We start from the raw sequence: 19,512 nt of genomic DNA on the forward strand, positions 1-19,512 counted from the left end.
TACTCAGTAAGTCAGGTAACATCTGTGACAAGTGCATCTGTCTCTGATGCATCTGAGGTGCATCTATGTCTGATGTATCTGTCACAGATGCTTCCTGACCTGAGTATTTCTAACATTTTCTGTTTTGATTACTGCAAACATACTAGTCTAGTCTTAGAATATTGCCAGGGAGAGGGATGGGATCAGAGAGAATGGGGTTCAAAGTAGCAACTGGAAACAATGGCCTTAGCCTTCTCAATAGTTAATTGAAGGAAATTTCTGCTCACCAGTATTGGATGTCAAATAAGAGTCTGATCATTTATCAACAGTGGAGAGTTGAGAGTGGTGACGTTACTGTAGAGCTGGGCGTTGGCAGTGTGCATGTGAAAACAAATGCTGTGCTTTTAGATGATGCTGCTGTAGGGTAGCATGAAGATGAGAAATAGGAGAGAGCAAAGGATCGATCCTTGGAGGACACCAGAGGTAATGGTGTAGGGGCAGAAAGAGAAACCATTGCAAGTGATAGTCTAGACACAATTGGATAGATAATGTGGTTGACTCTTAAAGCCCTCTGAAGTGGCCTAGCAAGCCACTCAGTTGTACAAACTGCTAAAAAGGCAATAAAAAGCAATGAAACTGGTCAGACCACCCAGCATCAGCCTAGGCACCGGAAACAACAATGGCAATCCCAGCCCTGTCGAACCTGCAAAGTCCTCCTTACCAACATCTGAATGCTTGTGCCAAAATTGAGAGAGCAGTCTCAGACCAGTCAAGCAACAGCCTGAAATAGTCATACTCACAGAATCATACCTTACAGGTCAGGTCCCAGGCACCATCACCATAACCATCCCTGGGTATGTCCTGTCCCACCTGCAAGACAGACCCAGCAGAAGTGGCGGCACAGCGGTATACATTCAAGAGGTATTTGCCCTGAGAGTCCTCAACATCGACTCCGGACCCCACAAAGTCTCATCGCATCAAGTCAAACATGGGCAAGGAAACCTCCTGCTGATTACCATGTACTGCGCACCCCCACCCCCCCCCCCCCCCCCCCCCCCCCCCCCCACCTCCCCTGCCCCTCGCCTGATGAATCTGTACTCCTGCATGTTGAACACCACTTGGAGGGAGCACTGAGGGTAGAAAGGGCGTATATTCTGGATGGGAGACTCCAGTATGGGTAGGAGTAACTACCGCACAGCCCTTGGGGAGAAGAAGTCCCGTCTTCACATTGAGGATACCCTCCATTCTGTTGTGTGGGACTATCACCATGCTAAATAGGATAGATTTCTAACAGATCTAGCAGCTCAAGACTGAGCATCCATGAGGCGCTGTGGGCCAACAGCAGCAGCAGAATTTTACTCAACCACAATCTGTAACCTCATGGCCCGGCATATCCCCCACTCTACCATTACCATCAAGCCAGGGGATCAACCCTGGTTCAAAGAAGAGAGCAGGAGGACATGCCAGGAGCAGCAGCAAGCATACCTAAAAGTGATGGGTCAATCTGGTGAAGCTACAACACAGGTCTACCTGCATGCCAAACATGTGATAGACAAGTGATAGACAGAGCTAAGCAATTCCGCAACCAACAGATCAGATCTAAGCTCTGCAGTCCTGCCACATCCTGTCGTGAATGGTGGTGAACAATTAAACAACTCACTGGAGGAGGCAGCTCCACAAATATCTCCATCCTCAATGATGGAGGAGCCCTGTACATCAGTGCATAAGACAAGGCTCAAGCATTCACAACAGTTTTCAGCCAGAAGTGCCGAGTGGATGATCCATCTCAGCCTCCTCCGTAGGTCCCTAGCATCACAGATGCCAGTCTTCAACCAATTCAGTTCATTCCATGTGATATCAAGAAACTGCTGAAGGCATGGAATACTGCAAAGGCTATGCGCCGTGATAATATTCCAGCAATAGTACTAAAGACGTGTGCTCCAGAACTTGCCATGCCCCTAGCCAAGCTGTTCCAGTACAGCTACAACACTGGCATCTACATGGCTATGTGGACAATTTCCCAGGTATGTCCAGTACACAAAAAGCAGAACAAATCCAACCCGGTCAATTACTACCCAAGCAGTCTACGCCCCATCATCAGTAAAGGGATGGAAGGGGTCATCAACAGCGCTATCAAGTGGCACTTACTTAGAAATAACCTGCTCACTGATGCTCAGTTTGGATTTCATCAGGGCCACTCAGCTCCTGAACTCATTGCAGTGTTGGTTCAAACATGGACAAAACATAAGAGTTGAACTCCAGAGCTGAAGTGAGAGTGACTGCCCTTGTCATCAAGACAGCATTTGACCGAGAGTGGCATCAAGGAGCCCGAGCAAAACTGGAGTCAATGGGAATCGGGGGAAAACTATCTGCTGTCTGGAGTCATACCTAGCACAAAGGAAGATGGTTGTGGTTGTTGGAGGCCAATCATCTCAGTTCCAGGACATCACTGCAGGAGTTTCTCAGAGTAGTGTCAAAGGCCCAACCATCTTCAGCTGCTTCACTGATGACCTTCCTTCCCTCATAAGGTCAGAAGTGGGGATGTTTTCTGATGATTGCACACTGTTCAGCACCATTCACCACTCCTCAGATACTGAAGCAGTCTATGTCCAAATGCAGCAAGACCTGGACAATATCCAGGCTTGGGCTGACAAGTGGCGAGTAACTTTCACGCCACACAAGTGACAGGCAATGACCATCTCCAACAAGAGAAAATCTTGCCCCTTGACATTCATGGCATTACCATCACTGAATTCCCCACTAGCAATATGCTGGGGGTTACCATTGACAAGAAACTGAACTGGACTAGCCACATAAATACTGTGGCTACAAGAGGTCACAAACTAGGAATCCTGCAGCGAGTAACTCACCTCCTTACTCCCAAAGTCTGTCCACCATCTATAAGGCACAAGTCAGGAGTGTGATGGAATTCTCTCACTTGCCTGGATGAGTGCAGCTCCAACAACACTCAAGAAGCCCGACACCACTCAGGACAAAGCAGCCTGCTTGATTGACACCCCTTCCACAAAAATTCACTCCCTCCATCACTGACACAGAGTGGCAGCAGTTTGTACCAGCTACAAGACGCACTGCAGAAACTCACCAAGGCTCCTTAGACAGCATCTTCCAAATCCATGACCACTACCATCTAGAAGCACAAGGGCAGCAGATACATGGGAACACCACTACCTAGATGTTCCCCTCTAAGCCACTCACCATCCTGACTTGGATCTATATTGTCGTTTCTTCACTGTGGCTGGGTCTAAATCCTGGAACTCTTTCCCTAACAGCACTATGGGTGTACCTATACCACAGGGACTGCACCAGTTCCAGAAGGGAGCTCACCATCACCTTCTCAAGGGCAATTAGGGATGGGCAATAAATGCTAGCCAGTGAAGCCCATAAAAATGAATTAACAATAAGATAAAAATGGATCCATGTGAAAGCAGTCCAATGCAGCTGGACGACAGTGGAGGAGCCTTGAAGGAGGATGGTATGGTCAACTGTGTCAAAGGCTCCAGGCAGGTTGAAAAGGGCAAGCAAAAGTTTATTATGCCATCTTGCCAGCAATGGGAAAGTTAACAGATGGCCCTTCTGCGTAGGACCAACTGAGTCACTTAAGTGGCCATCTAAAGGGCCTCTTCCCGCTGTTGCTGGCATTTTACTAGGGACCCCTGCTGCCCCCCCCACCCCCCCCCCCCCCCCACCCCCCCCACCACCCCCACCCCCCACCACCCACAAAGCAGCAATAGCTGCTCCCATGGCAACAATGCCACCTGCCCTCGCCAACATCCCCCAATACTCATTGGCTGAAAAGATGTAGCCCTGGTCCCCACAAACTTTCAAAGCAGGGTTGCACATTAGTGGACCCATCCTGCAAGAACAAAATTCAGCCCAATCTGTTCTGCCACGAATAAAGTAACCATCTCTGCAAAACATCAAACACTGCAATAAAATTAGACCATGCTGAGCAGATTCTAGATGCCCAAGCTTCCACAACCTTAAATAGCGTGATAGATATTGACTTGGCCTTATAGTGCCACACTGATCTGCAGAGGGTGCTCTCTCGCAGAATGGTAGCAGTGAAATGTGGCTGGGCCATGAGAGGGATAATGGAAGTGGGAGCTTCATGCAAAGTACTTTCATTTCTCGCTCTTTTCCCCCTCCTGTCCTCAGTTAGTACCTCACATGTTGCCTTGTCTCCAAGGACCAGATCTACCCCTGCACAGTGGAAAATAGTCATCTTTAGCAGGGCCCTCGTTATCATTATCTCAGAATTAATGCAGTCAGAGCAAGGATACGAGCAACCTGCCTCTAACTCTTCACAAGCAGGGTTTGCACCACCTATGACCATTACAAAACGAAACAGGAAAGCTCTGTAGTTCCAAAAGGATATGCACATGGGTGTATGAGGAAATGTAATGTTGTGAAGTTTCTGTTGTTTTGTTAAAGTACATAAATTATATTCTTCAGCATAACTTTCCCATCTTGGTCACTGAATGGCAATTCACTTTAACTTGTTTGATGACAAATGGCAAGACATGAATTGACGGAGTCCATTGCTGGGGTGTGCAAGGAGTCAGTGTTTGTAGGATTGCTTTGTGTCAGTGGCATTAGGGAATGGAGAGTGTTCACTGAATGTTGCTTTGACAGCAGTCTACCAGTGCAATCTAAGTGAACCTTGTATTGTTTAGAGCGTCCCTGGCAGCAACGCTGGATTAGTGATCCAAAGGCCCAGGGTGATGCTCTGGGGACCCGGGTTCGAATCCCACCATGGTAGATGGTGGAATTTTAATTCAATAAAAGTCTGTAATTAAAAAAGTCTAATGATGACCATGGAACCATTGTCGATTGTTGCAAAAACCCACCTGGTTCACTAATGTCCTTTAGGGAAGGAAATCTGCTCTCCTTACCTGGTCTGGCCTACATGTGACTCCAGACCCACAGCAATGTGGTTGACTCTTAAATGCCCTCTGAACAAGGGCAATTAGGGAATGGCAATAAATGCTGGCTTAGCCAGTGATGTCCACATCCCATAAATGAATTTAAAAAGTGAGCAGCTAGTGCTGCACCATCCTGTCTCCTCCTTGGAATCACTCAAAGGTGATCTACGCTCTGCTTGATTTTCCTCCCGCATGTCCATATCTCACTGCTGTGCAATGTTGTGCAGAGCAGTGTGCCATGACTATTTTGTACACACTGGCTGTACCGAAGGGCATTTCCAAATCTGTCAAGGCACCTGAAGCATATCCCAGCATGCCAAAAGGTTGTATAATCACACATCTAGTAGTCATATGGTTTCATTGCTTGGGATTCTGATAGGTGCCAAAAGCGAAGTTTGAAGCTTTGCCTCCCTTAAGACAGCTTGCAGGTCTGAAGACATCACGGGGTTTAGGCTGCAGCATAACAGAAGCATCACAGCAGTTACCTGGATTCTTGTCCACACCTGCAGGAATACCTTTTTGAGATTGCACACTGATTTAGTGGAAGTTTGTGTGGTTAATGATCACTCCTGGTTGATTTCAGAGTGTATGCAATCGCACATGTGTGCAGTTGATGAGTCCCTGCATCTGTGGAAAACTAGCCAGAGATACAAACCCAAGCACCTGCTCATTCAATTGACATCAATGCAGCCTACTGTTGGTCCTGCCAAAAAAAAAAAGCCCATTAGTCATCTGCAAATCCACTTTTGGGCGGCTGACTGAGAGATCCGGGATATGTCTGGAGTCCTGGAAGGATCCAAAGGCTAAAACGTTGAGGTGGTAGTGACCTAGACAGCCATTGGTAATGTGTGACCACCTTGTACAGTAGGGAGCAGCTTAACATCTGCCACCACCCGATGCTACAACCTGAGTTACCTGAGACACTGCTGTTCCGACACATCAAGGAAGCGCAACCTCTAGATGTACACCTTGTGTTGTAAGTAGTGTCTCCTGTAAGCTGCAGCCCTCTGCCACTCCCCTCTCTGAATTCTAGCTACAGCTTCATGTGCTGGTCATGTTATTCCTCATTTGAAGTCTGATCTAAGGCAGCCAAATCGCCAAGTATCCTGCTGTGAATCAGGAAAACTCCTTTAGAAAGTAAACTCTCATTAAATGTACTCTGAACAAACACTTTTCCACCAGAAAGTAAGAGAGCAGCTGAGAGTACTGAGAACTGATTGCAGAATTTTTATGAGTTTGATTCTGTCCCCTCAGTTGCCACTGTCTTCTCACCTTGACTTCCTTGGGGAGTATCAAGAAACCCAGAAAACCCATGGATGCACATTTAAGTTTAAGAGCGAGTTGAAATATTGCTCCAATTGAGTGATTGTTAATAGTTGTTTGATAATAGTTGATTGTTAATAGGCAACCCACCTCGCCAAAGAAGCTGTGCATAGGCAGCCTAATTATTCTCAAATTAAACACCTACATCGGTGAGTTGGAGTAAGTTTCCGGATATGCGTACATTTTAATCTGTTTTAACCCCACTCCCACATGCTCCTCCAGGCACTATCTAAATGCAAGTTATTTCTTTGCAATTCAACTCTTTGCCTTAGGACCTACTTAGATATTTACATATAAGAAATACCTCTGCATCTGTCTTGAGGGTCATAGTTGGCTTGGTAAACATCCATGCGTCTCCGCAAAGTGATCAGCTAATATTCTTATACATTTTACTACAATTGCCAACAATCTATGAATATTTTTGTTATTGTACTAATTATCTGGATTCATGGTCATTCACAAGTAACACTGACAATTAACCCAATTAATCCATCAGGGCTTAACAGCTTTTTGCTTTCTGAGGTCTAAGACAGGGATTGTTTATTTTTTTTTTGGGTATTGGCAGTTCAAGAACTTAAACATCGGCAAAAATTAAAATCAATGCTAAAATCTGAAATTTAAACCTAGGTTTTCCAACCCAATAGCTGACCTTCCACTCTGCAGCTCCCAATAAATCTATTAGTGTACTGGACATATATCTACAGGTCTATTCTTCCTAATTGCCTAGATGACTAGAGGCCATTGAATTCACAATGAGTTATCTGGCAGTTTAGTATTCAAAGTTAATTTTCCTTTTATTTTTTGAAAATATTCCCTTAAAATCACTTACCTTTGTTGCTGTGGCTCCTGTCAGATGTCCACATCAGCTATGTGATACATGTGATGCAATGGGGGCGGGGGGGGCATGGTGGAATGGATGAAGTAAATCAATGTGTAGTACACGGTTTTTGCAAGACACTTGTGTGCAAAGCAGTTCAAGTTTGGATTTCTACAAATAATCTCAAAAGCCTATACTTAATAATATTGAAACAGCTTTGACTAGAATGGTTAGTGGCTAGTTTAGGCAGAATAAAGTAGAAGTTGTGTTGTTCATGCACAATTTGCCTGGCTAATTCATTTGCATACACCAGGTGCAAATTTGGATGAGTACAGGGAGAAAACTATTGGTGAGTGTGCAAAATTGCTTCTGAATTTCACAATGTGCAAAGATAATTAAAGGGGAGCAGCTGAACGAGGAAAGAAAATTTTGAAAGCTTTTGGAAATGGTCAGGAGTCAGTCTTCAATTTGATAAGATCCGTAAATTTATGCCATTGTTGAGCACGACAACTGACAATCTCCCAACTGTATTGCTGAAAGCCTCTATCCCAGAACTAGCCTCTAACCAACATGCTCCAGTATAGCTACAAACAGGGGCCCTTGAAAGCAAATATATTCTTCCTAAGATGTGGTGCCCAGAACTGTTCACTGTACTCTAGGTGTGGTCTAACCTGGTCTTTACAGTACTCTACCAGTATGATACCTGGGCGGAATTTTACAGTACTCCGCCAATGGGTTTGCAGGCGGGGAGACCTGTAAAATATCCCGGACATTCCACCGCCCACCCACCCGTCCCTAACCTGTCTGCAATTTTATGTGGGAGGAACGAGGCCTAGTGCAACCCACCTGCCCTTCCTCCAGTTGAGGCTTAAAGTGACCAATTATTGGCCATTTCATGACCACTTCACACCCGGCCTCCATTCTGAGGCTGGCAGGAAGAGTTCAGAGGCAGGAACATGCCCGGCAGGTCATCCTGCTCAGGCAGGAAAGAGGGGGGGGCAGGGGGGGTGAAAAGGGTCCCCCTTTCCACCTCAGGTGTCCTCCCTGAAGGTCTGCCTCCTGCCAGTGCACCTTTGGCCCCCATCCTCTCCATCAAGACTCCCACACCCGTTTCCCCTCCCAGCTAGATGAGGGGGTATAGTCTAACAATTAGAGGCCAATTTTTCCAGAGTGAAATCAGAAAACGCTCTACACACAAGGTTGGTTGAAGTTTGGCACTCTCTACTACCAATGGTAGTTGATGCTGAATCAGTTAAAACTTATATTGCCAGATTTATGTTTGCCAAATGCATTAAGGGTATATAGAGTTAGCTCACTGATCAGCCATCATCACTGGCAGAACAGGCTCATAGGTCTCAAGAGACCACTCCTTTTCCTATGTTCTGATAATAGTAAGAATTATTATTGTAAATAAAAGGAGCATATTGAGTGCAGGCTGACTGTGGTTTCAGTTTTTATTTTTCACTATGGAGGAGAATAACATTCACTTGTTTTTATTTAATGGAACCTTTCTCTTCCTTCATTTCTCCACATGGCTGACTGCAGAATAGTGACCTGTTTCCAGAATTTCACCCAGTTTTGCTTTGAAACAAGTGATGATGTCAGAAGATGTGAAATTGGCCCAATTCGTACTCAATATGGATAAGCCACTGGCCTCGCTGTATTGAGATGGCCAAGATCCTTGGATCACCATGTAGAGAATCGCTAATGCAAACCCATATGCCAGAATCTATGGCACAATCTCTTGCACAACTGCACCTCCATTCACCTTGAGGAACTTAAGAAACCACTTTGAGAATTTTAAACTTTTGTTTCTGTGTGTAGAGACTTAATTTTTTTTTATTCATTCATGGGGTTTGGGTATCATTGGCAAGTCCAGGATCTATTGTCCAACCTTAGCTGCTCGAGAAGGTGGAGGTGGGCCGCCCTCTTGAACCGCTGTAGTCCCTGTGGCAAAGGTACTTCTGTTGTTAAGCAAAGAAGGAACAGTGATACATCTCCAAATCAGATGGTGCATGACTTGGAGAGGAACTTGATGGTGGTCATGTTCCCATGCACCTACTGTCCTTGTTCTTCTAGGTGGTAGCAGTCATGGGTTTGGAAGCTGCTGTTGAAGAAGCCTTTACAAGTTTCTGCCCTGGTCTTGCTGCATGTGGGCACAAGCTGCTTCTACATCTGAGGAGTTACAAATGGTACTGAACACTGTGCAATCATCAGTGAATATCTCCACTTCTGAACTTATGATGGAGCAACTGAAGATGGTTGGGCCTGGACACTATCACAAGTAACTCCTGCAGTAATGCCCTGGAACTGAGGTGATTGGCCTCCAACAACCACAACAGCCTTCCTTTATGCCAGGTATGACTCCAACCAGTGGAGAGTTTACCCCAGTTGCCACTGTCTTAAATTTTGCTAGGGCTCCTTGATGCAACACTTGGTCAAATGATGCCTTTGTGTCAAGGGTAGTCACTCTCACCTTACCTCTGGAGAACTCAGCTCTTTCATCCAAGTTTGGACCAAGGCTGCAATGAGATCTGGAGCTGAATGATCCTGGAGGAACCCAAACTAAGCATCAGTGAGCAGATTGTTGCTGATTAGGTGCCACTTAATAGCACTATAAATGATATCCTCCATAAAAGTTGGCTGCTGTAGCAGTAAGTGATCAAGTTAGATTTATCCTGCTTTTTACAGACAACACAATTTCCCACATTATTGGGTAAATGCCAGTGTTGTAGCTGTACGGGAACAGCTTGGCAAGGGTGCGCTGCTGGTCCTGGAGCACAAGTCTTCAGTACTATAGATAAAAGCAAAATACTACAAATGCTGGAAGTCTGAAATAAAAACAGAAAATGCTGGAAAAAGCTCAGCAGGTCTGGCAGCATCTGGAGAGAGAAACGGAGTTAATGTTTTAAGTCCAAATGACTTCTTCAGAACTCTGAAGAAGAGGCATACAGACTTGAAACATTAACTCTGTTTCTCCCTCCACAGATGCTGCCAGACCTGCGGAGTTTTTACAACATTTTCTGTTTTTTTATCTTCAGTGCTTTGGCTGGGATGTGTCAGGGCCCATAGTTGTTGCTGTACTGTAATATATTATCATCACACCATGACAGGCTATCCAGCACTCAGATGTGCATTTATGCACCAAACAAAATATTAATAATAAATATTTGTAAATATTTTCAATAGCTATTAAATATTAAAAGTATTTATTCTTAGAAATATCAAGTGGTTTGAGGAATTTGGGAGGACCTCTGGACATGTACAAATTTTCTTGCTGTCTTATTCAATAAAATTTGAACATGGTATTTTGTTGCCTATCTATAAATAGAACCTGCAAATATACACATTTCCCGAACAACATTCATCTTGAGACGTACATCAAACAGCTATGTGGTTTCTGAATTACAGCTGTCATACATGCATATAAAATATGAATTTGACAATACTGTGAATATCTGCTGACTTGCTCCGAATAATGAAATTCAGCCAGCATTTGTCCAAAACCACTATATTGTTACTTATGCATTGCTGTGAAATGGTTTCCAACTCCCAGAAGGACAGATGTGAGAAATCAATTCCAATACAATACAGCAGTGATCATTTTTCGAAGTGCAACTGTGCAAGTACCTTTCAGGGAAGCAATATCAAACTATTTGAACTTGATATTAGTTAGAATATAATTCCGATGTAATCATAGCAGCTCATCAGGTGGGGCAAGTGGCACCCTGTCTCATAGATCAATCACAGATTGCCCTAATCTTAACACTATACCAGCTCTATTTTTATTAGGCACATTTTATTAGTAAATTTAAATTGAGTTCCTATTCCAATGTTATGAAATGTGTGGTGCATTCAAACTGAAATCCCTGTGCTTGCAGAACCACGGTGACCCAGTAGTTAGTTTAGGAAAAGTCATAAGCACCTAACATTCCTTAGGTTGCCCTTGCCCAGGTTATTTCCATGGTCTTTCGCACAGCAATTTTCTGCAAGTGGATGATCGAAATGGCGCATTACCCTCCAAATGGCATCCAGCACTTGTGTGAACAAGGCAAGCAGCTGTGTATCTCCTTAATTAGCACTAAGCAGACTGAAGAATTGTTAGTGAACAATGCAAAGTCTGAACCAGGATTTATCATTTAGCATAATAAATTATTAATCAGGTACAAAAAGAAAAAAATGAAGAGGGACAGAAAGATTGATTTATAAAATGAGAAAAAAAAGGGTAAAAAAATGTTTTTCAAATCTCCAAAAAATTACAAGCAGAAGAAATGAGACTGCACACTTATAAAAATTAATTTTCAGTGCCAGGGAGGTTGTTTAGCAGTAATTAATACTTACCATATCATTAAGGATCCTTAGACTGAAATGGACAAGCCCTAACTTTTTGTGGCAAGTTTAGTTCCTATCTCCAATGCCAGTATATGACATTCACACCATTCAATGCATTTGTCTGGAGAACCAGATGGCAAGATGCCACTTTTCTGCAGCTTATGGAAGAGCAGCCTATCTTGGATAACAACTTCCCAATTATAGCATTTAGCTACAGGTCTACATTTGCTCAACATTGCTGTCCAATTCTTTCAAAGTACAGTGTATGCTCTTTTTAAAAGAAAATCGTTCATGGGATGTAAGCAGAGCCAGCAAAGCCAGTGTTCATTGCCCGTCACTATTTGTCCTCGAGAAGGTGCTGATGCATCTTCTTGATCTGCTGTAGTCCACATGGTGCAGGTACATTTAAAGTGCTGTTAGGAAGGGAGGTGTTATCCCTAGGCACACATGTGCCTGGCTCTCTCATAGCAGTATAAGTGCAATTTTGCAACCTGAGGTATAAATGCAGTGTTGCAAACCTCTCAGATCATGTAGCAGAGAACAAATGCAGCTGTTTAATCCTGCAGTACTGAAATTTCCACTAAAGCTTACAAAAGTATATGCACTATAAAATTCTTGTTTCAATAGTGGCTGTGCAATCATAAAAACAAATTAGCCGGTGTTTTTTTTTAAAAAGGAGGGAATGATTATTGAAGAGCAAAAAACTTCAGGTTGCTCTTAGTTAAAAAGTTTATTTATATCAAATAAAAATAAATTTAAAGCAATAGCACCATTTCTTATGTACTTGCAGGAGGCTGTCACTGAAGCAAATAATGCCAGCAAATCTGTTGCTCCATATGTTAGTGAGAAGTCACTGTTGATGCGTAATAACACCAAAGCCTGAGGCAATAATTTACTGATGGTAAAAACCTGGGATAAGGCTACCTGTTGACCCTTTCAGGAGAACACTAGTGTCTATTGTGGAAGGAGAAGAAAAGTTAAGGCTAATGAAGGTGGTGGACTCCAGAGCTGACCAAGACAGATTAGAAGAGGATTTGAATATACTTGGGATTTAGGCAGTCAGGTGCCAGATGAAATTCAATATACAGAAATGAGAAGCACTTTACACTGGGGCAATAAATCCAGGAAGGGACTATTACAAAAATGAAGAGAGAATAACATGCATGGACAATGAAATGGAGCTAGAGGTCCTGGTTGACAATAAATTGAAGCTCTTGTAACATGTTTTGGTGGCAATAAGTAAAGCAAATCAGCTATTGGGATGTACTAAAAGATCAATATTGAGCCAAAACTGAAATTAATCCTGCCACTTTGTAAACAATGGGTGCGGTCACATTTAGAATACTGTGTACAATCCTGTTTGCCACAGTACAAAACGAATATTGCAGCTACTGAGTGGATACAGAAGAGAGAAAGAAGGGATTGGATTGTGATAAGTGATTACATTAATTGAACATGCTCTCACAGGAAGAGAAAGTTGAGAAGTGATTGCTGTGCTTACAATTCTAAAGGAATGATATATAGATCCAGGGGATACCTGAAGGAGGGTAAATTTTCAATGAATCTGCAGAATCACTGAGTATCTCAATTGCCCCAAAATGGATTTGGATAAGATATAGGATGGGATGCTAACATGTTAAAAATCTGAAAAAGGACCCCAACCCACCTTGAGCCTGGCCACTTCCACTTTTAATGGCAATGAAATGAGGGGCAAATGCACACTTAGGGATGGGTGGGTCATTGAAACCTTTTAAGGAGGCTGCATGCTTCTATTTTATTTGTGTTGCTCAAAAAGGGGTTTTAAAGAGCTGGACACATCAGCAAGGTGCCTTTACAAACATTGCTTGTGGGCCAGGAAGAGTAGTAAGATGGGTTTAATCCAAGCCAAACAAAATATTAATAGTAATAACCTGCTAACAACCTGCAACTTCCACAATCTCCCTCTGACACCACCCCCAATTCCCCCTGCAATCTCTGAATCTTCTCCAACCCTCCTGATCTCCCCTGAACCCCTCCAACCATGCTCCACCCGCCCCCACTAATCCCTATCCTGAACAACCATAAAACCTTTCTGATAACTGACTGTGACCTTTTGTGGAAAACCTCCCATCCCAACAGGCAACCAAGCCTGTCGATCAGACTGTCAGGAAACCTGCCTTAAAAAAACACGTCCCCTTCAGTGTGAAAACTCCACATTTGGGAACAGTGTCGTTCCAGTTTTCCAAAACCTCCCCTGCCCCCACACGTGAAATCCCACCCCAGTCAATATCAGGGCTATTATTTCACGGGGTTTATGGTAAATATTTGGAGCATTCGCCCTTGGGAAGTGGCAGTAGCATATAGTGTTGACTCATTCAAAGGCAAATCAGATGGAATTCTTTCAGAAAAAACAGTATCTGAGTAATTTGAGACATGGCATACGGTATGATCAGTATGTTTGGGAGAAAAAGAAATAACTTATGACCTATGGTACCCAAAGCTTTCCACCACTGGGTTTTCCTGGTCTTAGCTCTGGTTCTGCTGATCGCCAGTAGATTAATTGCCTTGATTGGTCAACAGCTCCATTATTGTTCTTTATACTAGGTCTTCCAGAAAGCGAACTCAATGGACTAGATTTATTTTCCATTAAAGTGGAAAGAAAAAAGAACAATACACAAAATGGGAAGCAGACATGATTTCATTCCATTCACGAGTTATTCTGCGACGTTTGAGTCCGGTAGAGTTATCCTACCACAGAGCCGCCCTATAGCGGCGCTGCTCCGACTATTAGTCTGCCACCCTCAGAGTACACTGTGTTTTATAACTGCTGCAAGAAATATGTGCGGGGAGTTCATGGTTGGAGCAGCACCAAACTGGTCTAGACAGCAAGTGCGGCTTGAATGAGAAATCACGAGCTGTCGTAAGATCCCAGAGCTGAAACGAATTTGACGGAGACCCCTGGAATTAATTTCCCTATCCTTTTCAGTGTAAATAATTCCTGTATTCACGTCAATTCGCTGAGTCTTTCAGCCCTGCCTCTCCCGGTACTTTCCTGGTTTACCCCGCTTTTGACAACTGACAAAAAGTTTGGGATCTCCCCGAGGCAGGTTCCCCTACCTAATTCACCCTAGGGCTGCAGCTTGACCCCCCATCGCCTTCTACCACCCCTCCCGGGGACTGCAGCCTGCCTCCATCCACTCCACCTGCCCCCCCTCCCCGGGAGGGATGGGACCTGTGTGGGATGAAGCGCAGTGCCACAGATTGATCTTGGTACACAGGTTTGTCTCTGAAGTTGCTGCTGCCTGTTTAATGTGGTTTTACACTGGCAGGCAGCTGCAGCCCCGTCCAGCTCAGCAAGAAACTTACAAACAGCAAACACGTTTCAGCCTAAAGGCCCGAGCGTAATCGCCCCTGGACCCCATCCAACGCTTACTACACACGCCGCTACTCGAGACCGCTAACATTAACACTGCAGCAAAAGCAGAGCTGTCACTCGCAGCGATGTCAGCTGTTACTCACCGTCGCTGCAGCTTCACTCTGGATGCATAGCTCTTGGTCCTTGGTAGGGATCGGGATCTTCAAACATTCGGATGTGCCCAGGGAAGAGCTCTTGTGGTGTGTCACTGCGGACCATACGCTGGAAAAAATAGCTCTCTGTCTCTGCGGGGTCACCGGTTTGGATTTCGAGGCCAGCGGGCTAAGCAGCTTCATCCCACCTCGGAAATCCCTTTGCCCACTCGCCCCCGTGTTGTCATTCGGTCCCGAACAGCACAGGTTGGGCTGAGAGGACGAGAAGACCCGGTCCAGTACATGCCTCCTCTTGCTTTTCAAATGCACTTTCCCCGCGGTTTCTTTCTTAGTCTCGCCCTTCTGGTCGGTTGCGAATTTAGAGCCGAGAAACGGTCTGTTCTTTTGGAAGTGTTTCCGGAGGCGAGTCTGGATGGAGTGGGATTCTTGCTTGTTGCAAGTGTTGCTATCGGAACCGGCGATCTCCTCCATTCTGCTGCAGTCTGCACCGATCCCAAGGAGGGACTGAATCACTCAGACAACAACCGCCTCGCTCTGACCGATCAGGAAAAACCTGCGTTCAAAAGTTGTGGGTCTCTTTTGCTTTCTAGGAACTCTGGCAGCTTTATTTTTAAATATCGAAATGCAACAAAGGCGCCACGATTTCTTCCAACAACAAATAACCGAATGGAGAATTGCTTCAATAGAATCAGCTGGAGCTGCTTCTCCTCCAGCAGCAGTTATAAATGGGACAACATTGCCCCGGCTTTAGGAGCATTAGAAGCAAATGATATCGAGCAGCCTAAAATATTTTAGATTAGGGAAGTCATTCTAAAGCAAACCACCCTACAGTGGGGAACTATCAACAACCAACCTGAAGCCTAGTTTACTGCTCAAACTAGCACGTGCCGAAAAAGGAGGCGGAACTCAAATGCTAAAAAAAAAGTTGTAGATTCCATGCAATTAAAACATTTGGCTAAAACATCCCTAGGAAATGTAATGTGTACAATAGGAAGGACACTCGGTCTGTGAAAAGGTGCGATTATTTTTTTAATAGCTATTAATTCTGCACTTCAACTGGCGTATTATCACACGTTTCATTTCCTGGGCGTTGATTTGGGCGCAAGCCGTGCTCGGAATTGCACTGGTGTTATGGTGAAGGTGTTTAAGTTTCCACCCAAACTCATTTTTGCTTCTCTCTCATTTGTATAATAACAAATGTAACTTTTTTCATGAATCAGCGCAGTCAGCATAAAATGCCAAACGCTTATTTTTTTCTTTGCATTAAAAACATTGATATATTTAAAAGAGGAACCTGGTGCAGTTTTATTAATACAGCTCAAAATGGGTTTATCGCCAAAAAAAAAAGTATCTTGTCCATCATCTGATTTGAAAAAGACTTAAAATACTATACATTTACTTGTTTCCTTAGCATTCAATAGTTTTCTTCCTAAATTATATATTTTCAATATGTAAATTTTTTAAAAAACATTCCTATTAGTGCCTATGCACCTAAGAAAACAAGCTCCATTTGTAGAATTTCTTTGAACGGCCACAAACAGCCGAAACTCGCCATCGTCATTATTTTGCTGAGGGGGGGGGGGGGAGGGTAGGGGGTGTGGAATGGCCAGTTTGGGCAAAATCATTTTTAAAACAAGGTTAAAGATCATTGAAACTTCATATACGCTTCACATCTGCTTGGTTTTCTATGGTCTGTGCTAGTTCAGCCAGTTTCACCATGATTGCACTGACACACCAGGGGGAGCTCTACCACAACGCCCAGATCTTCCGGTCTCCGAATCGTCGAAGACCAAACGTTAGCCCAAAATGTGCATCCGGATCCTGAAGAAGTCTTGACTGTTGACATCTGTGGGAATTACCTAGGAAGTTTGAACATCCAGCAGGCAATTTCCCTGCTCCGCGGGACCCTCCACGAATGTTCCAACTCCGAGTTAGAGTTGAAGATTTCGGACAGTTCCAACTTACCTGAATCGTTACCAAAGTCTAACTGCTGGGTCACCACAGAACTGACTACCCAACTACCCCAACAACTACCCTTGGCCTGATGAGCCTGACTAACCCTCCTGACCACCCCAACCCACCTGCCACCCTACTCATTTACCTCATTCATCCGTTCACTGACATTCAAACTTACCATACCACAGCTAGTGCTGTAAAAAAGAGGGTGGGTGGAGTCTTGTCTTCCCCCAGACACTACAGCACTGTAATGGAGCTCTCCAATGGATGTTGCTATCCACATTTCAGGGAATGCCAGGCTTGGAAGGCCCAGCAAAAAACGCAGAACAGCATTTAAGCATGGAAAAGTTCATGCAGAGCATCAATCCAATGACGATTGCCATTTCGCAGGTGCGGGCCAATATCTCTTTAGGTGATTCTAAAACCAGTGCCTCAGTCTCCACAGGAGTCCGGAAAACAAAAATAATGGCCCAGATCTCCTGCAGAGCGACACTCATTGTCAGACTGCCATCATGCTTGAACTTTTCCAAGTGTTGACACTGCTCTGCATTTCTTGCTGAGTCTTCCAAGTCCAGCTTCTCCAGAAATGCAGAGCACAGCATCCCTCAAAGAACTCCGACGTTACAGCGTCACGATGTGGGGTGGAGGGGCGAGGGAAAGAGGCAGGATACAATTCATTTTTACATCACTAGCTGCCATATGGTAAGTTTAAATGTCATGACTGAATGTTAGTGAATGGATGAGTGGATGAATGAGTAAATGATAGGGTGGGTGAGCTAAGTGGGTGAGGTGGCAGGTGGGTTGAGTTGTAGGTGGCACACTTGACTCTACCTCAGTCAGATTTTTGCAGAGGGACCAGGGTAGCAGGAAAATTTCACATTGAAAGTTTAAACTTCCCGGGCAATTCCCAAGGTGGTCAGCACGCAGGGTGTCGATGCACATCTTGGGTCGTACATCTGGTTTCCGATGTTCTGGAGACTGAAAGATCTGGGCTAATGACTGACATTGTTTTATTTTGTTCTTTCCATTGCTGTTTATTTTGAAAATGTTCTGTTTATATACTGATGACACTACTTGCTGTCTTGAAAAGGTTGCCCAGTCTGACCTGTTGTTGGCACCTGTCCATCCACAATATCAAACAATCCATTTCAGTGGGGTGTCTTCATTTGGTGCACCTTTGCTGGTGGCTGTGAAGGCCAATCCTTGAGGGGTAGCTTCTGCCACAAGTACCACACATGAAGCTGCCATGTGATGTTGGGGGTTGTTTTCAGCATTGGCACCTGTTGCCAAAGCTGCTGCAGCCACATCCTTATGGTGGCGAGTGCCAGTTCACAGGAGGTGTCACATAAAGTCGTAGAGGTCTACAGCAGAGAAAAAAGCCCTTCGGCCCATCGAGTCTGCACCGGCCAAACAAGTACCTAACTATTCTAATCCCATTTTCCAGCACTAGGCCCATAACCTTGTATGCCATGGCATTGCAAGTGCACATCCAAATACTTAAATGTTATGAGGGTTTCTGCCTCTACCACCCTTTCAGGCAGTGAGTTCCAGATTCCCACCACCCTCTGGGTGAAAGAATTCTTCCTCACATCCCCTCTAAATCTCCTGCCCCTTACCTTAAATCTATGCCCCCTGGTTATTGATCCCTCCACCAAGGGGATAAGTTCCTTGTCTACCCTATCTATGCCCCCCACAATTTTAAGAGGTCAACCATTTTCCTCTGATCAACTAGTGACTCCCATGTGCAATAATTGATGTTTAGAGCCTTCCAAGTCATGCTGCAAGCATCCTTGAAGTGGAGCTTTGAGGCACCTATGGTCATCTGGCTCCAGCTACCCCACCGTACAGAAGGCCCTTGGGTATCTCCTTGGTCTTCCATCCTGTGGACGTGCTCAAGCCACCAAAGCTGCCTCTGTTTGATTTGTGCCAACTCACTTGGGAGCCCTGTCTTTGAGAGGACTGCCCCATTCATGATAATGTCCAATCTGACCTAGTTTGATTGTAATTGGCACATTCAATATTATTGATTCTTCAGCAGCTCCGTGCTGAAAACCTGAAATGCTGGAAATACATGGGACACCCATCTACAGCTGAAAGCTACAATGCCAGGTTTGACTTTCCCATCACACAACTACCCCTGTTTCAGCCTCTGTCCGTTAACATCATCAATCATACTCACACTTCAAGCTTATAACTGCCAGCTATTTGAAGGTATCACCGGAGGTTTGATCACACTTACATGATGTTTGTAAATGTTATTACATTTACCTTATAAAAGGTTCGGTTTGCTAGCTTTATTTGCAGTTTTGTGCCAACAGCAGTTGACTGACAGTTCTACCAGAAGGAAAAGAGAAACTCCTGGTCAAACCAATGGATAGGGAACAATTCTGTATAACATGCTGACATTGCACTAATCACGAGTAGATTCCCCTCATAACCAACAGTAATACATTAACTCGCTGATAGCCCATACGTAGCCAGTAGTGAAAGGTTTAACACTTTGATATCCTACCAGTAACAAGTAGTAATCTTATATCGGTGTTTGGGACACTTCTCACAGGTCGCATCGTCCTAAACCCAACTCAGTAACAATGTTTCTAATCAACTCAAACACAATTAAACTACTGCAGCTGCTGGAAATGGGAAAATAAAACA

The 19,512-nt window shown here is 44.4% G+C and overlaps 1 protein-coding gene across 1 annotated transcript in view; it reads right to left on the reverse strand.

Annotated features, from left to right (window-relative positions):
• LOC144694788 (uncharacterized) overlaps nt 1-15,716 on the reverse strand; it is a 144,466-nt gene extending 128,750 nt beyond the window's left edge. Inside the window, exon 1 of the mRNA XM_078565386.1 lies at nt 14,893-15,716. Coding sequence (XP_078421512.1) covers nt 14,893-15,372 — 480 coding nt within the window. The 5' untranslated portion in view covers nt 15,373-15,716. The remainder of the gene's footprint in view (nt 1-14,892) is intronic.
• Nucleotides 15,717-19,512: the final 3,796 nt, after the last annotated feature.

This window comes from Cetorhinus maximus, chromosome 2 (genome assembly GCF_964194155.1).
Source record: "Cetorhinus maximus chromosome 2, sCetMax3.hap1.1, whole genome shotgun sequence".
Lineage (NCBI taxonomy): Eukaryota > Metazoa > Chordata > Chondrichthyes > Lamniformes > Cetorhinidae > Cetorhinus > Cetorhinus maximus.